Below are 24,857 nucleotides of genomic sequence, written 5' to 3' on the forward strand. Positions count from 1 at the left end.
TGGCTTTTAAGCAAAAGAACTTCAACCTTTGTTAGACAACTTCCTCCCCTCTCCTCTTTTCCACCCTCCGTGATCACAGTGAGACTTTCTTCTTTCAGCTTCTATTTAAAGTTTCGGTTTCTTGCAACACTTAACCACCATTTCCATCCTTCTCCTCTACTTAATTCCTTATCTCCCCATTACCTTCTACTTATCCCTACCAACCTCAAGAACAGGGGATCATGGATGAAGAACCACAGCATCATGATCAAAAACTACAGACCCCTCTCTTAGGAGATTTAAAACCCACCACGGTGGGTTTTCTATGGTGGCGCCGCCAGATTGCAGCTGGTACGGTACCCTTCACATTTCAGAACAACTTTATAAAGGACGGCATTGGCCGGACATTTAGAAGCACAGCCAATTTATCCAATCTCCTCCCTACAGGAACAGTTCTTGCATTCCAACTTCTATCACCCATCTTCACTAACAAAGGTGTCTGTGACATCAACAGCCGGCGGCGGTCCATGACGGCTGGCCTTTTGACCACTTTTGCTCTCTCATGCTTTCTATCATCCTTTACTGATAGCTTCAGAGATGAGAATGGGAAAGTCCGTCATGGGATTGCAACCTTTCGGGGATTGTGGGTCATTGATGGATCAGATAGTATTTCTCCAGAGGAAGCTTCAGAATTTCGGATCAAGTTTGTTGATTTCTTGCATGCTTTCATGTCAGTACTGGTTTTTGGTGCTGTGGCATTGCTTGATCAGAATGTGGTGAGTTGTTTCTACCCATCACCATCAGAAAAGATGAAGGAACTACTCACAGCAATGCCAGTTGGGATCGGAATCATTGGGAGTATGTGTTTTGTCACTTTCCCTACTACTCGTCATGGAATTGGCTTTCCCCTCTCTCATCGCTAGTTGTTTCTCTTTCCTGTATTCCTCCATGTTCATAATTCTAAAGAACATTTGAGTCACTGGCCATATGATTTTTTCGTTTTAGCATGCATCAACATTTTGATTATTTGCCATAAACTGTAGGCTCCATTTTGCGAGGGGAATTGAAGGGAAGGGGAAGTGAAAATTTTTAACATAACAAATTAAAGAAACTTTTCTAATCATTACCTCATATGATTATGTCATGAACTCGGAATCTTATATTTGAGTGTTAAATTTCACTTATTTTGAATCTAAATCTCCTGGATTTAGATTTTTTCACAAAAAAAAAAAATCTGATGAATTTGAAATGTTAAATAAAATTACATTTAAAAAGTATCATTTTTAAATATGATGAGAATTTTAAGTGATTTTTACAATCATGTTGGATGCTGATTAAAAATTTTCTTTTTAAGTTTGAAGATTTTCACTTCCCTTCCCTTCAATTTACCTTGCAATTAAATGAAGCCTTAGCAACATAGTTTTATTACATGAAAGGTTGAATTTCACAAATTGTTATACCCTCGAGGTTCCCTATATACTTGCTTAATTTCATGTTGCGGGATTGGGTGTTCATGAGAGGCATCATTCAGCCATGCCACTTTCATCATGCAGTCAAATAAATGAGAGGCAAGGGAATACTGTCTGTCTAACATTTTTCACACCTAAACACAAGTGGGTATGAAGATACTCATAGCGTGCGGGGCCGCTGAGTATTTTCACACCCAGCTGTGTATGAGCATATCAAATGCGAGACAAACAATATTCTTTTCTCAATAAATGAGATAAAATTTTACAACTCCAAATCCAAGGAATCTCTATCTACGTAAAGTGATTACGTTCACTTTTTATGTGATGTGCTAAGGAGATGTAGGTCTCATTACATTATTTTTTAATTTTTTTAATCATCTCCTTACACATGCCACATGAACAGTGTACGTGAAGAAGTGGAAAATCACTTCCCATTTGTGAAGATTCCAGTGCCTCAAAATTTCAGATATGTCAATTTAATAATAAAAAGGAAAATTTCCCTTTTTTAATTAATAATTCCAACGAAGAGAAGGAATTGAAAGCAGATCTTTTGCAGTTATTTATGTCGCCTAAATCCACAATCTAATAATACATATAAGGATGTGAATTTGTAACGGAAACCGTTTATCGAAATAGAATCGATCCATTTACATTGAAACTGTAAAACCATTTAGTAAATGGTGCGGTTATGGTTTCAAGTTTCAATCTGATTAGTTAATCGGGTTGGGTCGGTTTCAACCACAGAACCCGTTGGTTTCAAACCTAATTGAAACCGTTTAAACCGAACCGTTTAAAACCGTTTAAACCGATCCAATTAATCCGTATAACAATTAACAATTAAATTAAGTGTCCATCTTGCTTTGGTATGATTTATTGCAATTCAGTTTAAGTTTAGGCTTTAGATCATTAACTTATAATCCATTTGTGTTACTATGTTATTATGTTATCATAGATGGGGTGTTTTGGCTGAACCATCTGTCATTTTAATATTTTATGTTGTAGAAGGCTGGATTTGAATGTTGTATGATATTAGTTCTAAATGTTGGAGAATGGCCATGCAAAGAAATATCACTAGATTATCAAATTAAGACATACCATCGTTAATATAAAATCTCTTATTTGTGGTTGCTAATTATTTTTTGATAAGCTTATGATCTTCAGTTTAGAGATGGTTGCAAGTTATAACAAACCAATTGTAAACCGTTTTACAAACCATATGGAATAAATCAAAACCGAAACCGTTTAAAACCGTGAAACCGACATCGTTTAGAAACCGTGGAAACCGAAACCGTTTACTAAACGGTCATGGTTTCAGAAAGTGGAACCGTTTAGTAAATGATGCGGTTATGGTTTTAGTCAAATAAATGTTAACCGAATCGATCCACACCGTTTAAACCGAAATCGAACAGATTAACACCCTTAAATACATAACAGTGGATCATGAATACATATAGTCCATGGGGCCATCAGTAGGTTGCGCCTCCAGCGCTTGGCACCCTCCAAAGATTCGGTTACAGGACCGCTCTTACATGTGTAAGATTCAATGAAGGTTAGGCTTTACCAATTCTTTCTTTGTAGGTCCTCAGGGCTAGTCGGGTGATTTGGCCCTTTTCTGAAATAGTTCTATTTCACTCAACATTTTATCTGCCTCTTGCAGGATTGTAGATGTCTCTGTCTCCGTCTCTGTCTCTGTTTCTGCTTCTTTTTTAAATGTAGCTTATGTATTTCTTTTGTTTACGGAGAAACAAAGGTTGATCTTCGCCAAAATCTTTGGCTGGAATTAGCTCAATTAGGGAGGACAATTTTTGGCCCGTGGATTTGCCTCGGGGACTTCAATGAAACTCTCTGCCTATCAGAAAATATGGTGGCCGAAATAAACACGTCCCAGATTTTTAATTTCTCTTCAGCTATTAACTTATGTGTCTAATGGAATTGTACTTTTCAGGTCCACGATTCTCTTGGTCAAATAAATGTAGAGGAAGTGACTTAATAATGGCAAGTATCGACAAGGTCTTTGGCAATGGAGAGCTGCTTTGTGTTCAAGGCATTATCGATGTCCAAAGCCATCCTATGGTGGGTTTGGACCACTATCCTATTTCAGTTTGTCTAAGCCCTCGAATTAAAAAACAACAGAGGCTTTGGATCAGATTCAAAAAGACCCTCTTAGAAATAATCTACAAGCTAAGGAATTTTCTATACAACATCGATTAGAGGAGGTTCTCCTTCAAGAAGATAAGTACTGGGCCCAAAGTTCTAAGGTATAGTGGCTGAAGGAAGGAGACTAAAATACAATTTTTTTCCATACTGCTTCTGTTCGCCGGCTCCAAGTTAACCATATCCATCGTATTCGGGGTTCATCTCGGGAATGGCTAACAACTGATTCAGGTATGAACCAACATATCATTTCTTTCTTTTCCCCGGCTGTTTGAGTCCTCGAGGCCTTCTCCTAATTTTGTAGATTCTATTACTCCTTAAGTTGGCTAACCAAAATCTTAGTCTTTGCAAACCATTCTCTGATAAAAAGATTAGGAAAGCCACTTTTTCGATTGGGGCTCTTAAAGCCCCAGTGATTGATGGTATGCCGGCTTACTTCTACCAACATTATTGGCATATTGTGGGACCTGATGTCATTGCTACAATGCAAAGGTTTTTTAACACATGCTTCATGTTTAAGGGTTTTAATAGATCTGTCATAATCCTAATTCCTAATAGAAAAATTCCTGTGATTATGTCCCATTTTAGACCTATCAGCCTTTATATGATGATTTGTAAAATCATAGCTAAATGCCTTGTGAATCGCCTTAAGCCTTTCCTAAACTCTCTCATCAGCCCTTACCAAAGTACTTTTATTTCTTCTAGGACTATATCTAACAATGTGTATATAGCTCATGAGATTTTTCATCAAATGAAAACAATTTCTTGTAAATCCGGTCTTATGGCTTTAAAAATGGACTTAGGTAAAGCTTACGATAGAGTTGAGTGGTCTTTTTCGGAATGCATGCTTGGTAAGCTTGGATTTAGTAGCATTTGGACTAGTTGGGTTGTGCAATGTATATCCATTGTTTCCTTTCATGTGCGCATTAATGATTCCATAATCGGTCAATTTCCCCCTTTAGGGGCTCCGGCAAGGCTGCCCCCTAAGCCCCTACTTGTTTATCTTATGCCAGGAATCCTTTTCTAACCATCTTATCTAGGATGTGTTAAGTAAGTCTATTTCTGGTATACGGAATAGTAGAAGGGGCCCTCAGTTTCTCATTTACCTATTGCAGATGACTGCTTTTTTTTTTTTTGCTATAGTTCATTTGTATTAAAATTTTTAAAAAGGGTTTACAATCTAGAAATACCAGTAACAATTAACAAACCTCAAGCTTAACTCCTCCCACCTTCGGCATTGCCATTAGCAGTAGAAGAAGAAAAGGAGCAATCAGAGAAAACTGACAACTGAATAAATACTATCTAAACCTAAACCGTGGTTTGGATAAAGCATCTTCTAAGAATAAATTTTGCACACTCATTGGCCAAATAAGAACTGTAAACTGCAATTACTTGCAGATGATTGCTTAATATTCTCTTAAGCAGGGAGAGATGAGGGTTTAACTATTATAAATCTGGTTATGGACTACTGTTGAGCTTCAGCGCAAGAGGTTAATCAAAGTAAATCTTGTATCATGTTTAGTCCTAAGACTAATGTTTCCACTATAAGGGAGGTGCTTTCTGCTACTGGCTTTAAGCAATCTGTGGGCCAGGGTAAAGAGATTCTAATTAAGTCTGTAGCTACTTCCATTCCCTCTTATCCCATGTCAATGTTTGCTTTTTCTTCTAATTTTTTTCATAAACTGAATAGTTTGATTAAAAATTTTTGGTGGAAAATTAGTGATGGTAAAGGTGTTTTTTGAATAAAATGGGAAAGTTTGTGTATTAGTAAGAAATATGGGGGTTTGGGTTTTAGAGACTTGTATAGTTTTAATCTTGCTTTCGTTTCCCATCAATGCTGACAGATTTTACATAATGAGGATGCCCTCTGGGTCAAGGTCTTCAAAGGGAAATATTTCCCATTCTCAGATTTCCTTGAGGCCCAGTGTAAACATAATAGCTTTTGGGCTTGGAAAAGCATTCTCAAGGGAAGAAAAGTTCTTTTAAAAGGAATTTGTAAAAGTATAGGGGATGGCTCTACTACTTTTGTTTACAGGGAACCTCCGCTTCCAAATTTACCGGGTGGGTACATACGTAGCCCCCAAAATGGACTTAGTATTGATAAAGTTTCGGATTTGATTCTTCAACCTTCAAAGCAGTGGAATATGGCTTTAATTAATACTTTGTTTGCACTTGCTGAAGCTAAAGCTATCTCTCAGATTCCTCTTTGTGTTTCTGGTAAAGCACCAGATGGTTGGATTTGGAGTCCTTCTCTATCAGGTATGTTCTTTGTTCGATCTGCGTACTTTACAGCTTTTTCCTCTCTTTCTTTTGCTTCTTTTAGCATGACTAACACTTTTTAGTTTATGTTATGGAGGTTTGATCTTCTCCCAAAGATCAAGCTCTTTTTGTGGAGATGTAGCAATAATTCTATTGTTATAAAGCACCTTCTCTATGCTAGGGGTATGGCTCATTCTGCTCTTTGCCCCCTTTGCTTTTCTGAGGCGGAAACCATTCCTCATGCTTTCCTGTTTTTCTCTATATTTATAATTCTATAGACATTTGAGTCACTGGCCACATAATTTTTTCGTTTTAGCATGCATCAACATTTGATTATTTGCAGTAAACCATAGGCTCCATTTTGTGAAGGGAAGTGGAATTTTTTATCCCAACAAATTAAATAATTTTTTCTAATCATTAGTTCATATGGTTATGTCACGAACTCCGAACTCCGAATCTTATATTTGCTTATTAAATTTCAATTATTTTGCATCTAAATCTCATGGATTTGAAAAGTAAAATAAAGTTACATTTAAAAAATATTATTATTAAATATGATAAGAATTTTAAGTGATTTATACAATGACGTTGGATACTGATTACAAAAATTTCATTTTAAGTTTGAAGATTTTAACTTCCCTTCCCTTCAATTTACTTTGCAATTAAACAAAGCCTTAGCAACATAGTTTCATTACATTAAAGGTCGATTGTCATGAATTGTTAACCCCTCGAGTTTCCCTATATATTTGCTTAAATTCTATGTTGAGGGATTGGGTGTTCATGAGAGGCTTCATTCAATCATGCTACTTTTACCACACACTCAAATAAATGAGGGCTAAGGGAATCTATCCATTTAACATTTATCACGTCTAGACAGAATTGGGCATGAAAATAATCAATATGCGGGGACAGTAGAGTTTTTTCACACTCAGCTGTGTCTAAACATGCCAAATTCTGTTCTTTTCTCCATAAATGAGATCAAAGGTTACAACACCAAGTCCAGGGAATCTCCATCTACGTGAAATGATTACTTTCACTTTTTATGTGACATGTGCTAAGGGAATGGAGGTCCCATTATATATATATATATATATATATTTTTTTTTTTTTTTACTTTGTTTTGTATTTTTTTTTAAATCATCACCTTACACATGCCACATGAACAGTGTCCAACAAGAAGTGGAAAATCACTTCCCATATGTGAAGACTTCCTTGCCTCACAATTTCAGGTATTTCCATCTAATAATAAAAAGGAAAATTTCCTTTTTAATTATTAGTTCCAATGAAGAGATAAGGGATTGAAAGCATATCTTTTGCAGTTATTTATCCCGCCTAAATCCACAATCTAATAATACATAATAGGCAATAGATCATGAATACATATAGTCCATAACACACCATTGCAGTAGAGTTGCCGGAATACTGTTTCAACACCACCAATGAAAACCATGTTACTGGGGCCTAGGTTTCTATCTCAAACTATTGCTTTCATGATCCACTTTTACAGTTCACCAAGATAAGCATCTTTTGATAATCAGTCACTTTTTAGCCACATTGATGGTTCATCCAATCGCACTCTCATTGATCTAGTATTTTCAGATCTTCATTATATCCACAGCCTCTTGTTATACCATCCAATACAATGCAGTCCATGACATTCTAACCATTACTTCAACTCCTTAGCCTTCTGAGTTTCCTTGCATTTGGAGGGTATAAATGTGTTGGCTGATGTTACTCAATTGCCACGTCAACCTTACCCCTTTACCATGTAGCGGTTGTGTTTGGGTAGTTGAGGCTCAAGGAATATCAATCAGATACAAGAGACATGTGACATTAGGAAAGGGTACCATTTCATTCCCCACTACTAATTAAGGGGTCAAATCGGGATTGAAATCGAAAACTAGATCCAATTCTGGACCGAATACCATAAGCCGAACCCAACCCAACCCAACCCAACCGATTATAATATGGTTATATCCTGGATCTGAAATGAGTGTCTATCATTTGGTTCAGTTTGGATCTGATCTATGTAAAGAACTGATGGTTCTAGCCGAAACTGAACCGAATAACTTGATGTAACTTTTTCTTCTTTTTAGAAAAACTGTTGGTTTAAATCCAATCGCGTAGTGGAAGGGATCGGATTGCAACCTCTTGCATTTGAAATCATTGTACAAAAATTAACTATATGAGAATAAAACGGTTTACCTTAGAACTGCAATTTACTCCTCCAGATAATAGTTCTTCCACACTTGAGGAACCGTAGGACTCAATCTCAACACTTTGAAACTATGATCCACGTTCAATTAGAGAAGAGCAATCCACCATCAAAGTTTTCTTTTTCACACACACTTAGAGAAAACATAAGAGAGAAGAGTGGAGGTTCCAAAAAACTAAATCTCCTTCTCATTTTTTCCTTATATAGTAAAACCTCTTTCGAAGTTTCCTATTTTGGTCAAATATTTGTTTTCTAAACAAAGAAAGCCAAATCTTTGTCGTAGATAACAGTTTCTAAAATTGAATAACTACTTTGCTTCTAAAGTAGGAAGAGGTAGAATCTAAAAGAGATTGTTATCAAACTAATCATGGGTGACAATTTAATCAAATTATATTTTATTCACTAGCATAAATAAAAAATAATTAACCATTTAATATTCCCAAATATTGCCATGCAATATCAATTCTTTAATTGTATATAAGATCTTCCACTTTTTCAATATCCCATAATGAATTATATGGCATATAATTTAATACAACCTAACCCCAACTCATTATATATGTCCGTTTCAGAGATTCTGTGAACATGATTGGACATCGAAAAATATTTTAAATAAAATTTAATAAATAAAATATTATTTTTCATTGAAAAATAACTTTGTAAACAATTTACAAAATCGACACTAGTACCAGATTTATGTCCGATTATGCACAAACATTCTCTCTCCTTAATATTACCCACATAAGGGTAGTGGATCCCATGTTGACGATCTCTTTCATTAACAATGTGGGACCAAGTGTCCAGCGTACCGATATATATTCTGTTGGACATCAACCACTGGTTTACCAAAACACATGATACAATGCAACAAATAGAATCTCTCAGGTCAAAGGTTAAGTGATGGGTACAAATCTCATCCTCACACACAGGGGTGTCAACGGTCCAGTTTGGTGCGGTTTCGGTCCGGTTTTGCCGATTTCGGTGTGACTTTAGAACTGACTGAAACCGGCCCATTAAGGATTTATCGGTTTCGATCCAGTGTCGGTTTCGGTGCGGTTTGGGTTCGGGTTGATACCGGTTTAGATTTATCAAGTTCATTTCTGTTTGGATCGGTTTTTTAAACCGGTATGGAGAACCGGTATGGAGCCATTAGGAAACAAGAAGCTGCTGACCTGCTGAAAACCAATATTTGACAATTCAATTAATATTTGAAAAATGAAAAACAACCAGTATATTTAACTTAAAACTAGTTAAAAATTCCCCATTATATTATTATGTTTGGAGATTGTTAATTAACTAGGACTTGATGAGATAAAGAAAACCAATTCAAAACAAGATTGTATCTATAGAGACCTTATACAACTTGGAGCCTTGGACGAAGACAAGTAAAAATAGTTTGAAGTGGAAAGAAACTGAAAGCAAAACTCAAACAGAATTCCACACTATACTAGGAATAGAATTCTCACTAAGACTAGAATTTCTAAAGAAACTTGGAATTTTGAAACTAATGAAACCGTGCCCCATTCTTCTTCTCTTGGCATTGATGCTAGTGCCTTGATACTGCATCTGGATGCCATAGATGTCCTCTGAGTCTGGATTTGATGGCTTCCATACCTCTGCTAGAGATGATAGTACATTGACAAGTTTCTTTACCATAGCTTTGGGAATCATTGAAGTATGATGGCACTGTTACCACAACTTTGGTGATTTTGTCATTCAAAAACTTTGATGCATCATCCACAAGCTTTCTCAACACCTGAAAGCAGAAAGAATTAGTGTTTTCTCATTAGCAAGATAAATGAAAACTATATTTCAAACCCCACGAGTGAAAAATAAAATTCAAGCATACAGTAGAACACTAATACAGGGAAAAGTTTTCCCAACAAGAATAGCAGCAACTACCGATTTATCTTTCTTACAATATATACAAATTATTTGTCATTGAAAATATTATAAGGCCTAAAAGATGAAAAATAATCTACAAGTAGAACAAAAGATATGACAATAACTCCAGTAGATCCAAAAGCTTTTAAACTAAACAAAGCACACACATGAAAAGCATAGTTGTCAAGGTGGCTAGATGACCCAAGGCGGTGGAGAGGTGAAAAACAAAAATGACACCACCAAGCCGCCAAGGCACACCTTGACAACTATGTTAACAGAAATCTAGATCAATTGTAAATGCTTTAAAATTGAGAAGACTCACTTCCTTCCACAAAAAATGAAACCAAGTGCTACAGTAAAAGATACGACTGGGAAAAAAATGAACAAACAATTGCACATCAACAAGTGAAGATATTATGTAGAAATATTAAGAAAAAGGTCCAGGTTGATCACCATGAGATCCCTTAGACTGTAAAGCAATAAGGCTATAGTTCCAAAGACAAACCTGCAATAAATATCTTTCCAATGGCTCCCACAACACTGTTGTCATTTATCCACAAGTATATCCAAAGACAAACCTTATCAAATCATCTACAGTTAGACCATACAGAAAATAACAAGCAATAGAGGCATTATAATACCTAAAGCACTAACCAATGTTCAACTAATGAATATATGTAACAGAATAAACCCTTTGAAGATATAAATTTGGATAACCCATGTGGTTGTGCAACTACCACAGCATGCAAAAAGCAATAACAACCAGCAAACAAATCAGAGATGTTAGAATTTGCAGGTACCTAGGAAGGTCTTTCTCTTGTTGCAGGCACATTGAGCTTATCCGTCTCTAGGAGTAGGACCAGTTGAAGAACTAGCTACTGCACCTCTCTCCTTTTCAATGTGCAATAGTTCCAGTATATTTCCAAGTGCATTATCCACATCAGTGGGATCATCAAAAGGCTCAGCTACATACACAGTAAAATAAGACACCAATTAACTAATTAAGACAACTAAAAATGAAAAATATACTGAATGAAAAATTACCTCTGAAGTCTATATCAAACATCCAATCCCGAAGGCATATTAATGCTTTAGCATTGGTAGGTAGGAGTTTGCTCCGATATTTATCAATAACACGGCCCCCTGCGCTAAAAGCCGACTCTGAAGCAACTGTGGAAACTGGTATAGCCAAGACATCACGAGCCATTCGAGCCACATCTGGATACCTTGACCCATTTGCTTTCCAGAATGCCAACACATCATACTCATCATATTCATTATCATTGAATGGGACATTGGGTTCATCTAGATATATATCCAATTGAGATTTATTTCCATTATCCATCTCAGCAAGCTCGGATACCATAAATTCCTATGAAAATTGAGAAATAGCCAAAATATAAATCATTAATAAGATTAGCAATGAATGTTGAAAACTTGTATTAAAAAATAAATCAAAATTACAATCAAAATGTAAATTTACTTACAAATCTTGTTCTAGATCTCCTAGAACGATGGGTAAGTGTAGGAACATCATAATCACTTGGTTGCATACTCTTGTACTCATCAAACAATTGATATAAAGAATTCCTCACATTGTTGCACATTGTAGATGCATTTAAGTCCAGGTTGCAAAGCTTAGAAAATGCCCAAGTCACAAAACTAAGTTTATATCGAGGATCAAACACCAAAGCAATGGCCAAAATTGGACTATATTCACTCAAATATTTGTCAAATTTTTTCTTCATTTTCACTGCCATTGGCTTCATAAAGTTGAGCCCACGTGATACCTCTTCTAATAAACTTTTGTGAATCTCCCAAACATTTTCAAAATATAAATTTACTGTGGGATACTTGGAACCAGAAAGCAAAACAGTAATTGCATAGAAGGGATATAAAAAACTCGTTAATTTCTCAATCTTCAACCATTGTTCAGAACTAGGACAAGTTTTAAAGTTATCATCCACTAGTCCAAGGTTCTCAAATGCTTTACAATAAAATAATGCAGAATCAAGCATGAGATAGGTTGAGTTCCACCTTGTGGAGACATCAGCACATAAGCCCTTATTACTTTGTAATCCCAATTGCTTACAAATTTCTAAGAATTTTACTTTTCTTGCATGTGATCCTTTCACATAGGCTATACTAGATCGCACCAACACCACAGAGTCATCTATGTGTTTCAGTCCATCTTGTACAATAAGATTGAGAATATGTGCACAACACCTATTATGAAAGTGTAATCCTCTACATAAAAGAGCATTCTTCAAATTCAAAATTTTCTTCAGCAAGTCAACAAAACAGAAATTAGCTCTGGCATTATCTAAAGTAATTGAAAACAATTTCCGATCAATACCCCAGTCAGACAAGATTTTTGAAACCATTTCACAAATATGGATGCCAGTGTGTGGAGGTGGCATGATGCAAAACTTCAACAACTTCTTATGCAACACTCAATCCTTATCAATGTAATGGACAGTCAAAGCAATGTATCCATCATTAGTGATAGATGTCCATAAATCATTTGTCAAAGAAATCCTCCCAAGAAATGAATTAAGTAAATTCCTGATTCTAATGGACTCCAAATTGTATAACCTCAAAATATCCGACATTTGTGTGTTTCGAGCAATATGGGTATAGCCCGGAAAAAGATATGTAATTAACTCTCTGAACTCCTCATACTCAACAAAAACTAAAGGTAACTCATGTCTCACAATAAGCTTCGTAATTTTGTCTCGCACAAAATCTTGGTCAACTTTTTGGTCTCTTAACATCACTTTCCCATCATTTACACCCAAAATCATTTGGGTGCTTGTGCTTCCTTTGTTTTCTCTTTTTGGGCAATGTAGAATATGTCTCCTAAGGCTTCTAGATCCATTAATATTACTATCAGCCTTATAAACTTGCTTACATCTTTTGCATTCAGCTCGATTCTTCCCATCATCAAAACCCTGCCCATCAATGATTGTGAACTCATCCCAAACTACACTCCTTCTTTTCCTTTTGGTAGTTGCATTTGTTTCAAGTGTTACGACACTTGAAGGTTCTGTTGATGGAATTCCAGGAATATATGGTCCATCATCAGACATAACATCAGCATCTGACCCACAATCGGGCTCATCTTCTATATTGATGGACATTTCTATAATTAATAAGAAAACATATGACATGTTAATAAAATAAGAATACCAAGCATTACAAATTCAAAAATGACCTTAGATTGTGCATCTACAAATTAATTCTGAATGAAAATATTGAGAAGAATTGGATTTTGTAATGCATTCTAGACCTATAACGTATAACCTATTTCAAGAAAGTATTCCAAACACAGCCTAAGGTTTGTATTAAACCCTCTTCCCCCAACCCCCGCTTTTCTTATGGGTTGGGGGGAAGGGGGAGATTCTTATAAACAATTCCATAGAGTCTAATAGGGACAATAAATTTTGCAATTGAAATTTTGGACACTGGTTGTAGATACATATATGAACCTTGAGAAATAACACCCACAAATCATAAATCAAAGAATTGAACCTCACTGTTTGATCCAAAGAAAGTTAACAAAAACAAGACAATACATTTTAAGAAGAAGAAAAGGGCTCAGTAAAATCTGTTCATCTGCTTGAAAATAAGTGAAACAACAGAAGGGTAAGTTGGATTCATCAACAAAAACACAAGGACATCAGATTTGAGTTAACGAACAAATAAAGAAATAGTAATGCAAAAAACAAGTATTGTAATATCCCGCTTCTTAAACCCGGTCTGATTTCGCGATTGAACCGGTTTAACCATGCAGGAACCGAGCCAGAGGATGTTAGAGCGGGTTCCCTATGGGCTATGATGGCACGGGTGACCTTAAACACCGGCTGGCCCGACAAGTCCGAGCCAGTGCCAGAAGAGACGGGAGTGCCCAAACCGTGTACGTGCACCTACCATAAGGCTATGTACGGATAAAACAGGTATTATATCTGTATTTGAAGATATATACGTATGCTACAATGTATGCCTGAGGTGGGGTTTGGGCCGAGGTCCGAGCCCGGTCAAAATCCCAAGTTCTGACTCTCGGGTGGGTATGACAGGTGGGTACACCCACCCACCTGAGTGACCCATCCGACACTATTCACTTAATTAGGAATAGTATATAAGACTTTATGATTTATTTTCTTTCCATTTATTACCCTCGTACGTTTGGTGAGAAAAGTAAAGAGGAGAGAGAAAAGAAAAGGGAAGAAGGAAGGAAGAGGAAGAAAGGAAGGATTTCCATGGCGCCGAAGCTAGATCTTGCCACTCCGGTGCCGGGAGAGTAATCTTCAACTCGAGATCTACAGTTGGAGGTAAGAGAAGTTGGGTTTTATGAACGTTCACCATACCCGAGCTTTAAACCCTCGATTCGAGTGTGATTTCTTGAGATCTTGTAAATACCCTTTGAAATGATGAATCTAAGGTTTAATAGATGATTTATGTGTTGATCTTGAAGGATTTGAAGAGATATTGACAAGGTAGAAGGAGCATTATGAGTTGGAAGTGATTTGGAAGGTTTGAAGTCATTCTTGAGCAAAGAAGGTAAGATGGCTCCCCTCACTTGAATCTAACTTAGATCTAAGCTAGAACCATCCTATAGGACTTTAAAGGTGTGAAGAATGGGTTGAGAAAAGCCCTATTTGGGTCCCCAAGGAATGGAGGAAGTTGAGAAGAAACTGGGGTTTTTCCGCCAAAACCGGCGGGTACAACCGGCGGGTCCCTACCCGCCTGAGAGCACCCACCTGAGAGGACAGGGGGTCCTTGGCCAAACCGGCGGGTAGGACCGGCGGGTCCTACCGGCGGGTCCATACCCGCCGGTCCAAACCGGCGGGTAGGACCGGTGGGTAGACAGCCCACCTGTCTGACCCACCTGAGTGGCCGGAATGTGATTTTTAGGTCCGATCGAGCCCAAATCGGACGTGTGACCTTCTTTCGACGTTCTAAACACGATTTTGACATCGGATTTCATTAATTCCGATTCTAAAGTGGTAAAGTACTAACCCGCTCAATTTTATTAGGTTCACCAAAGCCTACCCGATTCGCTCCGGATCTCACCCGTACCGAGCGGGACTCCTTGTACGCTACAAGTAAGTGGAGAGTGGACGTTTGGCCTTGTTTCAAGGCATTTGTTTGGTATTCATATAACTATATCTAATTTAGTCATGCCATCATGAATATACTATATAGATTAGTCATTCCTCACATTGATGTGCATATATGCTATGTTTACTTTTCAAATGCAAATTGAATGAGATGTTATATGTTGAATGTGGACGTCATGTTGCATAATGCATTGATAGACTAGATGCCGTGGTCGGCTTGGAAACGAATGCATTGGTGGCCCGTGGTATGGGACACGGAGGCACTATGTAGTCGTACTACATATAGGAGCATGCGGTATTAGGACTCTCACCATCCCGTGCTACGACCCTTCCCAACAGGGGTTCAGGTGTTGGGTTGCCATTTAGGGGGAAGCAGGGGTCGCGGTTGTCGGACACTGTGGCGGTTAGGCATTACGCCCGGCGAGTCATGTAGGACAGTCGGCAACCCCGGTGGTATTTCAAGAGGGCCAATCGTACTGCTTTTAAATTGCTGGAGTCAGCACTGTCATTTAATTTATTTACATTTCTGTTGAGAGCCGGTGGACGGCATTGTCTTTATTTTTTCGAGTACTCACGGTGGGCCTTCTCCAACAGCCCTATGGGCGTATCGTGGGAGGGAGTTCGCGGCTCGTACCCGAAGTATACGCGCACTGTGGTTGTAGTAGCATTAAAAAAAAACCAAAGACTTAGTAATGTTGATTAGGTGTATGTGATTTAAAATGACTTGCATGGCATGTAGTGCATATGATGTGTTGTGATGTGTGGACTGTTGTGTGTGGTCCACCTCTCTACTTACTGAGCTAGTGAGCTCATTCCACGTGTGCACCCCTTTTTCTTTAGATGATTTTGTAGGTCATTCATCTGAGGAGCATGGGGTGGGTCCCACAGTCGAGTTTCCTGAGGAGGACTGGTGGACCCCTGAGGAGTTTGAGCACGGCGTAGACTGCGCGTGTGAGAGCTGTGCTGCGGGACAGCGGTTCTGAGGTCGAGCTGAGCTCCAGCCTTGATACCGAGCCGAGCTGTATACTCTGATGATTTGATGATTTCCTATATATATTTGATATTTGAACTTCATTCTTTTTGTGTATATATCACGGCTACGGGTCTAAATGTATATAATTATTGTATCACCATTTGGGTATCAAGTATATGGGAATTATTTACAGGTAAAACTTAGTCTTCCGCTGATATGATGAATTGATGTTAGTGCGTGTATGCTGTGGTGGAATACAGTATCTGATGATCCTGGCAGGTTTGGGTTAACCGGTGTTAACTCGGTCACCGCTCCGGTTCAGGGTGAACGGGGTGTGACAATGTCAGCCGAACCCTTCTAGATGCCGAACAAGATACAGAAAGGCAGAAAAAGTGGCATATGCCCTAGTGACAGCGGCAAGAAAGCTGAGGCCATATTTTCAATCACATACGGTATGTGTACTCACAGACCAGCCCCTGAAGAAGATACTGCAGCAGCCGGATATGTCCGGTCGCCAGGTAAACTGGGCCATAAAGTTGGGAGAATTCGACATCCAGTACAAACCGAGAACTGCAATTAAAGCACAGGCCCTCGTGGACTTCATCGCCAAGATGATGCTCCCCGACGACCCCCAAGAGTTTGCTGAGGACTGAGGAGAGAAAGCATGGACATTGTACGTGGATGGTGCTTCCAACAGCGCTGGAAGTGGCACAGGAATCATGTTGATCAGCCCCGAGGGTTTCAAAATAGAATACGCCCTACGGTTCGACTTCGACGCCTCCAACAATGAAGCAGAATACGAAGCGTTAATAGCCGAAATTAATCTGGCTCGGGCTTTGATGGTAAAGGAGCTGGTAGTGCATAGCGACTCTCAGCTCGTGGTATGACAGGTGAATGGAGACTACAAGGCCAAAGAACAAAGGATGGCCGAATACTTGAAGATGGTGCGAGACAGGTTAGCGGCCTTCAAGGAATTCGAGGTAAGGTAGGTGTCACGAGAAGAGAATACTAGTGCAGACACACTGTCACAGCTGGCCACCTCTAACTTCGCAGATCTTGGACGATCGGTGTATTTTGAAGTGCTATCACAGTCAAGCATCGAAAAACCCCGAGAGGTATTACCTGTAGGTGAAAACGGGCAAAACTGGATGGATGCCATAACCGAATACCTCAAGGAAGGAAAGCTCCCAGAAGATAGGGACAAGGCAAGAAAAATAAGAATAAGGTCAGTGCACTTCCTCCTAAAGGACGAGACACTATACAAGATAGGGTTCACCTTGCCGTACCTCAAGTGTCTGGATTCCGCCGACGGCGAGTACGCACTCCGGGAGGTGCATGAAGGGATATGCGGCCAACACCTAGGAGCCCGGGCCTTGGCACATAAAGTGCTAAGGCAGGGCCTGTATTGGCCGATAATGAGGAAGGATGCGGAATCACTAGTCAGGAAGTGCGTCAAGTGCCAGATGTTCGCCCCCGTGCCTAGGCTACACTCTACCAAGCTCTCATCCATATCGAGCCCAGTACCATTCGCCATGTGGGGAATCGACATCCTAGGCCCATTCCCCCTGGCCACGAGACAGAGGAAGTTTGTCGTGGTGGTAGTGGACTACTTCACGAAGTGGGTAGAAGCTGAAGCCCTAGCGACGATAACCGAAAAGAACGTAAGGGACTTCTTCCAAAGGGCGGTAGTCTATAGATTTGGGATCCCCCGGGTTGTGGTGACGGACAATGGAACTCAGTTCACCAATCCGACCTTCGGCTCGTTCTGTGAGGCCCTCGACATTGACCACAGGAAAACCTCTGTCGGTTATCCATCGACCAACGGGCAGACAGAAGTAACCAACCGTACACTACTTCAAGGAATAAAGAAGAGACTAGATGACGCCAAAGGACTATGGGCAAACGAGTTGCACCACATCCTCTGGGCCTACCGCACTACTGAGAGATTAGCCACCAGAGAAACACCCTTCATTTTAACATACGGCACTGAAGCTATACTTCCAGTGGAGATAGGGGCCATTACCCATCGGATTCAGTACTACAATGAAGACGAAAACGATGGAGGGCTCCGAGCGAATTTAGACCTCTTGGCAGAAATCAGAGACACTTCGCAAGAAAGGATCGCCGCTTACCAATAGAGGGTCGCGAGGCACTACAACACCAATGTTCGAAAGAACGAGTTCAGGAAGGGTGACCTCGTCCTCAGAAGGGCTGAAGTATCGGACCTGAGACATCAAGGGAAGCTAGATCCAAATTGGGAAGGTCCATATAGAGTCTCAAGGGTAATACGACCAGGGTCCTATCACCTGGAGACTACGGGGGGAGGAAGGGTACCCCGATCGTGGAACTCTCAGAACTTAAGAAAATTCCATCAGTAGTGAAGTAGCAAGCACACTTGTTTTTTGTAGTTTTTTGCAATTTTTGCTCATGCACTTTTAAGTTGTAATTCATCATCCTAAACTCCGGAGGATTTTATTCATGGATAATACGAAAGCTGGTTTACGGAAATTGAGAGGAATTCCCCAGTCTGATGACCTTAACTCTACTGAACGGTTACAGTCGAAGGTCTTCACCTCGGTCGGGCGCCCAGACAGGACAATCCAATCCAATCGAAGGCCGAGCCGAGCTGGCCAAAGGACCACACCTCGATCAAGGCTCAGGCAGAGGTCGAGTCAAGCTTGCCGAAGGACCACACCTCGGTCAAGGCTCAGGCAGAGGCCGAGCCAAGCTGGCTGAAGGACCACACCTAGGTTAAGGCTCAGGCAGAGGCCGAGCCGAGCTTGCCGAAGGACCACACCTTGGTCAAGGCTCAGGCAGAGGCCGAGCCAAGCTGGCTGAAGGACCACACCTAGGTTAAGGCTCAGGCAAAGGCCGAGCCGAGCTTACCGAAGGACCACACCTCGGTCAAGGCTCAGGCAGAGGCCGAGCCGAGCATGCCGAAGGACCACACCTCAGTCAAGGCTCAGGCAGGGGCCGAGCCGAGCTGGCCGAAGGTATTCACCTCGGTCGGGGGGCTCAGGAAAATAACAAGTTGTGCAGGCCGAGCGTTCACTCCTCGTCCGAGGGAACTTGACTGAAGGCAATCGACTTTGTCGAGAGCGACGATTGTCGAAGGGTCAGCCCTCGGCTAGATCTCGGATCAATGCCAGTCTAATGGACCCTTCAGCTTGAGCTGAGGGAGAACACTTGGTGAACCACTTGATACTTGTGCCAGATAACTCAAGTCCAGAGTCCGCGGACTCGGGAAACCCCTCGGATAAGCCGAGGGAGCAGGACCAAGCCGTGCTTAAGTAGAAGGGCTGATCCTAAGGTTGGCAACGGGGGGTTTTGGCCTCCTTGCGCCTAGCTACGGACTGAAGACCACCTCACCCAAAAGAACGCAAACAACGCAAGTAAAGGTTGGAGCAAATAAAAAGAAGTGCATTCATTGATGGGGCCCGAAGGCCAAGATTACAGAAGAAGGCCCGAAGGCCAAGATTACAGAAGAAGGCCCGAAGGCCATAGCTACACTAGAAGGCTCGAAGACCAAGATTATAGGAAGAAGCCCGAAGGCTTATATCAAAAACAAAAAGGGGTTGTCTAAGCTGAGACCCGGGGTGACTTCAAGGGGCGTCCGTCGGGTTCACGGCCTCTTCTTCGACAGGGAGGGTCTCCTGATCCGAACCTCCGTGGCCGAGAGTCGGAGGGACCTCTTGGTGCAGCTGAACCTCACCCTCCTCGCTGTAGCCTCTACCATCGGCATCGGCAACCTCGGTGGCTGATGGGGCTGCCTCAATGTCGTCGTCCTCAAAGATAAGCCCGCTGTCCTAGAAGGAGACCCCCGGGTAAGGCTCGAGGACCCAGTCGCGGACCTCAGTAGCGCCCTTTGTGAACCCCGGGGCGATGGCGCATTTAATATCCTCCCGAAAGTCCTCGGAGGACCGATAATCCTCGACCCCTAGGGCCTCGGCTTCCTGAACTCGTGCCTTCATCTGCGACTTTAGCTCCGCGAGCTTCCAATTGCATTCCCGGCTCACGAAGACGAGGTCCTTCTCTAGGTGTTCCACCTTCTCGAGGAGGATCGAAAGCTCGTTCTCCAGGGCGGCCTTCTCTCGTTCGATGACCTCGAGGTCTCAGAACATAACTTCGGCCCGAGCCGCCAGTTGACCCATTTGATTTTGTGCCTACATGGAACACCGAATGTCAGAATGCTAGGACAAAAAAAAAGAGAGGATTAGAAGACCGAAGCTTACCCCGGCCATGAAGATGCAAGCGTTCGTGATCATAGCCGCCGTCCCTTGTCTCTGAGCCTCGGTGACATCTCGGGGAAGACTCCCCTTCATCACCAGCTCACGAGCAACTCGCTCGACGGCTAGCGTGTCATCCTCCTTTACCGACCACTGAGGGACAAACCCCACTTCGGCCCTCACGGTCGCCACCCTCGGGCCTCTGGAGGCCGCGACGGGCGAAGGGTCTTGTGAAGGCCTGTCATGGCCCGGAGCAGCGAGGGCCTGGACTGCCTCAGTGCTCGGCCCCTCGACTTTGGACCTCTTCTTCGGGGTCTCGGAGGATGGCCCCTTCTTCTCTTTCCGCTTCGGCCTCGACTCTGGAGACTTGCACTGTAAAAAGAAGAAACGATGGGAGTCAGTACGAAGCACCGACACCCGAAGGAAACAAACTGAGGCTAGCCTAACTCACCCAGGCTAAGCTCAAATCTGAAAAGTATGGCGTCAGACTTAAGGTAGTCGGCCTCGACCAGAGGACAGGTTTCCTACCGCCTCGCCATCGCCAATGACTCCGTGTCTGCCCCGAATAGGGCAGGGGTGGAGTTCACCTCCCTAAGGTCAGGGATATCCCAGATGGTGCCAAAGGGCACCCCCTCGGACGACTTCACGAAGAAGAACTTCTCCTTCCACCCGTGGATTGACGTCGGGTAACCCTTTCGAAGCCGAAGGTCCTTCCGGGGGCAAAAGTAGTACCAACCCGAAAGCCCCTTGCAAGCCTGAAGGAGGAAGCAGGTAATGAAGAGGGGGAGGGAAAGAGGCCTCTGGTGCCTTGTGAAAAAGACGACGAAGCTGAGCACCTGTCGCCACCCATTCGGCGTCAGCTGGGTCGGACATACCCCATAGTGCCGAAACACTCTGGTAAAGAAGGGATGAAGAGGTAGCCGAAGGCCGGCCTTGAATGCCTCCTTATACAAGCACATCTCCTCGAAGTTCCGATAGCTGGCACGGTCATATGGTCTAGGCAGCCAGAGCTCGAAAGCGTCCAAGACACCGAAGGAAGCCCTCAGCTCCTCCAGTTCTGGCTCGTCCATCGTGGATACGATGTTGAGAGCCTCCACTTCTAAGAGCTCCTGGGTCTGAGCTCGGGAATCGAGCACCCTCTCCCTAAATCCAGCACCATTTGAGCCACCCTCAAACCCAGACGGCGAGGCCGCGGACGATGAGTCACCGGAAGAGGGAGAGTCGGTGGAATCCGAGGACATCCCTCGGACCTCCCCTGGACTCCTATGCCTACAGTGTGACTTCGTCCTCTCGGAGGACGATGGGATGTAGCCCGACGAGCAAGACATGAACTTACTTTTGGGTGTAGCTAAACTAAGGGAAATCGGTACGAGGGCGAGCTCTTCGAAAGGAACACCGAGACCGAAGGTGAGCTCTCCGAAGGAAAAAGAAAAGTGCCCCACAAATGGACCCCTGCACTTTATAGATGGGGAGGAAAACAACACGACTACCTGAGCATTAATGGAGCCGCCACGTCAGAGTACGAACCCTCGAGTTTTATGCCCGAACGGACTTGACCGAAGGTCCCTGCCTAGGTTGGGAGTTCAGGCCAAGGCCGAACGGACCTAATCGAAGGTCCCTACCTCGGTTGGGAGTTCAGGCCAAGGCCGAACTGACCTGACCGAAGGTCCTTGCCTCGGTTGGGAGTTCTGGCCAAGGCTGAATGGACCTGACCGAAGGTCCTCACCTCGGATTGGGAGTTCGGCCAAAGCCGAACGGACCTGACCGAGGGTCCTCACCTCGGGTTGGGAGTTCGACCAAAGCTGAACGGACCTGACCGAGGGTCCCCCTCTCGGTTGGGAGTTTAGGCCAAGGCCGAACGGACCTGACCGAAGGTTCCTGCCTCGATTGGGAGTTCAGGCCAAGGCCCAACGAACCTGACCGAAGGTCCTTGCCCCGGTTGGGAGTTCTGGCCAAGGCCGAACGGACCTGACCGAAGGTCCTTGCCCCGGTTGGGAGTTCAGGCCAAGGCCGAATGGACCTGACCGAAGGTCCCTGCCTCGGTTGGGAGTTCTGGCCAAGGCTGAACGGACCTGACCGAAGGTCCTCACCTCGGATTGGGAGTTCAGCCAAAGCCGAACGGACCTGACCGAGGGTCCTCACCTCGGGTTGGGAGTTTGACCAAAGCTGAACCGACCTGACCAAGGGTCCCCCTCTCGGTTGGGAGTTTGGCCAAAGCCGAACAGACCTGACCGAAGGTCCTCACCTCGGATTGGGAGTTCGGCCAAAGCCGAACGGACCTGACCGAGGGTCCCCCTCTCGGTTGGGAGTTTGGCCAAAGCTGAACGGACCTGACCGAGGGTCCCCCTCTTGGTTGGGAGTTTGGCCAAAGCTGAACGGACTTGACCAAGGGTCCCCCTCTCGGTTGGGAGTTCGACCAAAGCCGAACAGACTTGATCGAAGGTCCTCACCTCGGATTGGGAGTTCGGCCAAAGCCGAACGGACCTGACCGAGGGCCCCCACCTCGGATTGGGAGTTCAGCCAAAGCCAAACAGACCTGACCGAGGGTCCTCACCTCGGATTGGGAGTTCGGCCAAAGCCGAACCGACCTGACCGAGGGTCCCCCTCTTGGTTGGGAGTTCATCCAAAGCCGAACGGACCTGACCAAAGGTCCCCCTTTCGGTTGGGAGTTCGGCCAAAGCCGAATGGACCTGATCGAGGGTCCCCCTCTCGGTTGGGAGTTAGGCCAAAGCCGAACGGACCTGACCGAGGGTCCCCCTCTCGGTTGGGAGTTCAGCCAAAGTCGAACGGACCTAACCAAAGGTCCCCCTCTCGGTTGGGAGTTCGGACAAAGCCGAACCGACCTGATCGAGGGTCCCCCTCTCGGTTGGGAGTTCAACCAAAGCCGAACGGACCTGACCGAGGGTTCCTCTCTCGGTTGGGAGTTCGGCCAAAGCCGAACGGACCTGACTGAGGGTCCCCCTCTCGGTTGGGAGTTCGGCCAAAGCCGAACGGACCTAACCGAGTGTCCCCACCTTGGATTGGGAGTTCGGCCAAAGCCAAATAGACCTGACCAAAGATGCTCACCTCGGATTGGGAGTTCGGCCAAAGCCGAACGGACCTGACCGAAGGTCCCCCTCTCTGTTGGGGGCTCGGAGCAAGGCCAAAGCCGAACGAACCTGACCGAAGGTCCCCTTCACCTCGGCTAGGGGCTCAGGGTAAGGCCGAGCCGAGCCGACCAAAGGCCTTTACCCCGGCTGACCGCAGGCCTCGGTCGCAAGCAAGGCTAAAGCCGAAGGAATAAGGCCGAGACTGGAAAAAGAGGAAACAATTATAATAACGAAAAATTTGGTTACTCCCACAGGAAGACTCCTAACTGGAGTAAGGGGGCTCCTGATACAGCCAAATCAATCGCTCAGTAGGGTGAGGGCACGCGTCGCCCATCGGGACACGTTGTCGCCCACCAGATAGGGAGTACAAAGACTCTATCACGCTCGATCACGTCGTTTGCATGAAGGGAATATTCCCCACAAGAAGGACGAACGTATTGGAGCGGGACTCTGAAAGGGAGGAAGGTGGACCCAAGAAGGACAAGGGGAAGGCAAGAGGAAACCCTAGACCCTAAGAACCTTATAAGAGGGCTCGAGAAGAAGGAAGAAGATAAGCATCAATACCCACACCATTACTCCCATACTGAAAACTGTGCGGCCGACCCTAATTTGAGCGTCGGAGGACTAACCCCGGATAAAGCTCCAGGCCTCTGCCGTCTGTGCTTGTGCAGGATCAACTCATGGGGTTTTTGACAGCAACCGTCGATGAGGAATCATTATCCCCTTTCCATTGAGTATTGAACTTGGAAATATAGATACCAATGCAAAAGAAAAGGACTCAACTTAACTTATCAAGATAGACGACTAAGAAGGAAAGACTACGCATTCTCCAAATGGTTGATCTTTGAGTGCTAGCCACTTTTGCATTTTGTTTAGGGATGACGCTTTCTCTTTCTTAACCCACTATCGTATCTGATTGCACGGCTTTTTCGTATAGTCTTATTTTCTCCGACTTGTCCGGTCAAAAAGAAGGGCTTGCCAGAACCCTAAAGAAATGTTGAAAATAGAGCTTTCTCACCGACCAAAAAAAGGCTCAGTCATCACTTTCTAGTTCTAACTTTACTCGATTACCATATATGAGAAGCGGTGCTGGCATTTCTTTTGATCACTCACGGGCTGTTTAGATAAACTCAAAGGAATGCACTCAGCTAATTTGGACTCTAAAGCATTAAATGCCAATTCACCTAACAGCTAACTCCCGTAGTCCTACTTGGTTGACTTGAGAACTTTTGCCTTCTTAATTTTTATTTTGTTTCTTAATTTTTTTTTTTAGAGAGAACAATATCTAATCATGTGATTCTTAGTCAACGTAAATCAATGAAAATAGACATCAAGATTCAAAATATCTAACAAAGGTAAGATGATCATTTCATCACCTTTGGATGTAAAAGCACACAATCATGTAACTTATTTTTATTTTGACAGAAAATAATGTCAAATGAACTACCATATAGCTAAGATGATAGCCAATTAAATGTACCTTGCCATG

General features: G+C 43.0%; 2 protein-coding genes across 2 annotated transcripts; one reads left to right on the forward strand and one right to left on the reverse strand.

The window, feature by feature from the left end:
• Nucleotides 1-221: 221 nt before the first annotated feature.
• On the forward strand, nucleotides 222-902 carry LOC122074245 (protein DMP6-like). The gene has a single exon (XM_042639089.1). It carries the CDS (start codon nucleotides 222-224, stop codon nucleotides 900-902), a length of 681 nt encoding a protein of 226 aa, XP_042495023.1.
• Nucleotides 903-9,622: 8,720 nt separating this feature from the next.
• LOC122074246 (zinc finger BED domain-containing protein RICESLEEPER 1-like) lies at nucleotides 9,623-11,978 on the reverse strand. The gene is made up of 4 exons (XM_042639090.1): nucleotides 11,448-11,978; nucleotides 11,005-11,332; nucleotides 10,840-10,925; nucleotides 9,623-9,832 (listed from the first exon to the last, which is right to left on the reverse strand). The coding sequence occupies exons 1-4, from the start codon at nucleotides 11,976-11,978 to the stop codon at nucleotides 9,623-9,625; spliced, it is 1,155 nt and encodes a 384-aa protein (XP_042495024.1).
• Nucleotides 11,979-24,857: the final 12,879 nt, after the last annotated feature.

This window comes from Macadamia integrifolia, chromosome 3 (genome assembly GCF_013358625.1).
Source record: "Macadamia integrifolia cultivar HAES 741 chromosome 3, SCU_Mint_v3, whole genome shotgun sequence".
NCBI lineage: Eukaryota > Viridiplantae > Streptophyta > Magnoliopsida > Proteales > Proteaceae > Macadamia > Macadamia integrifolia.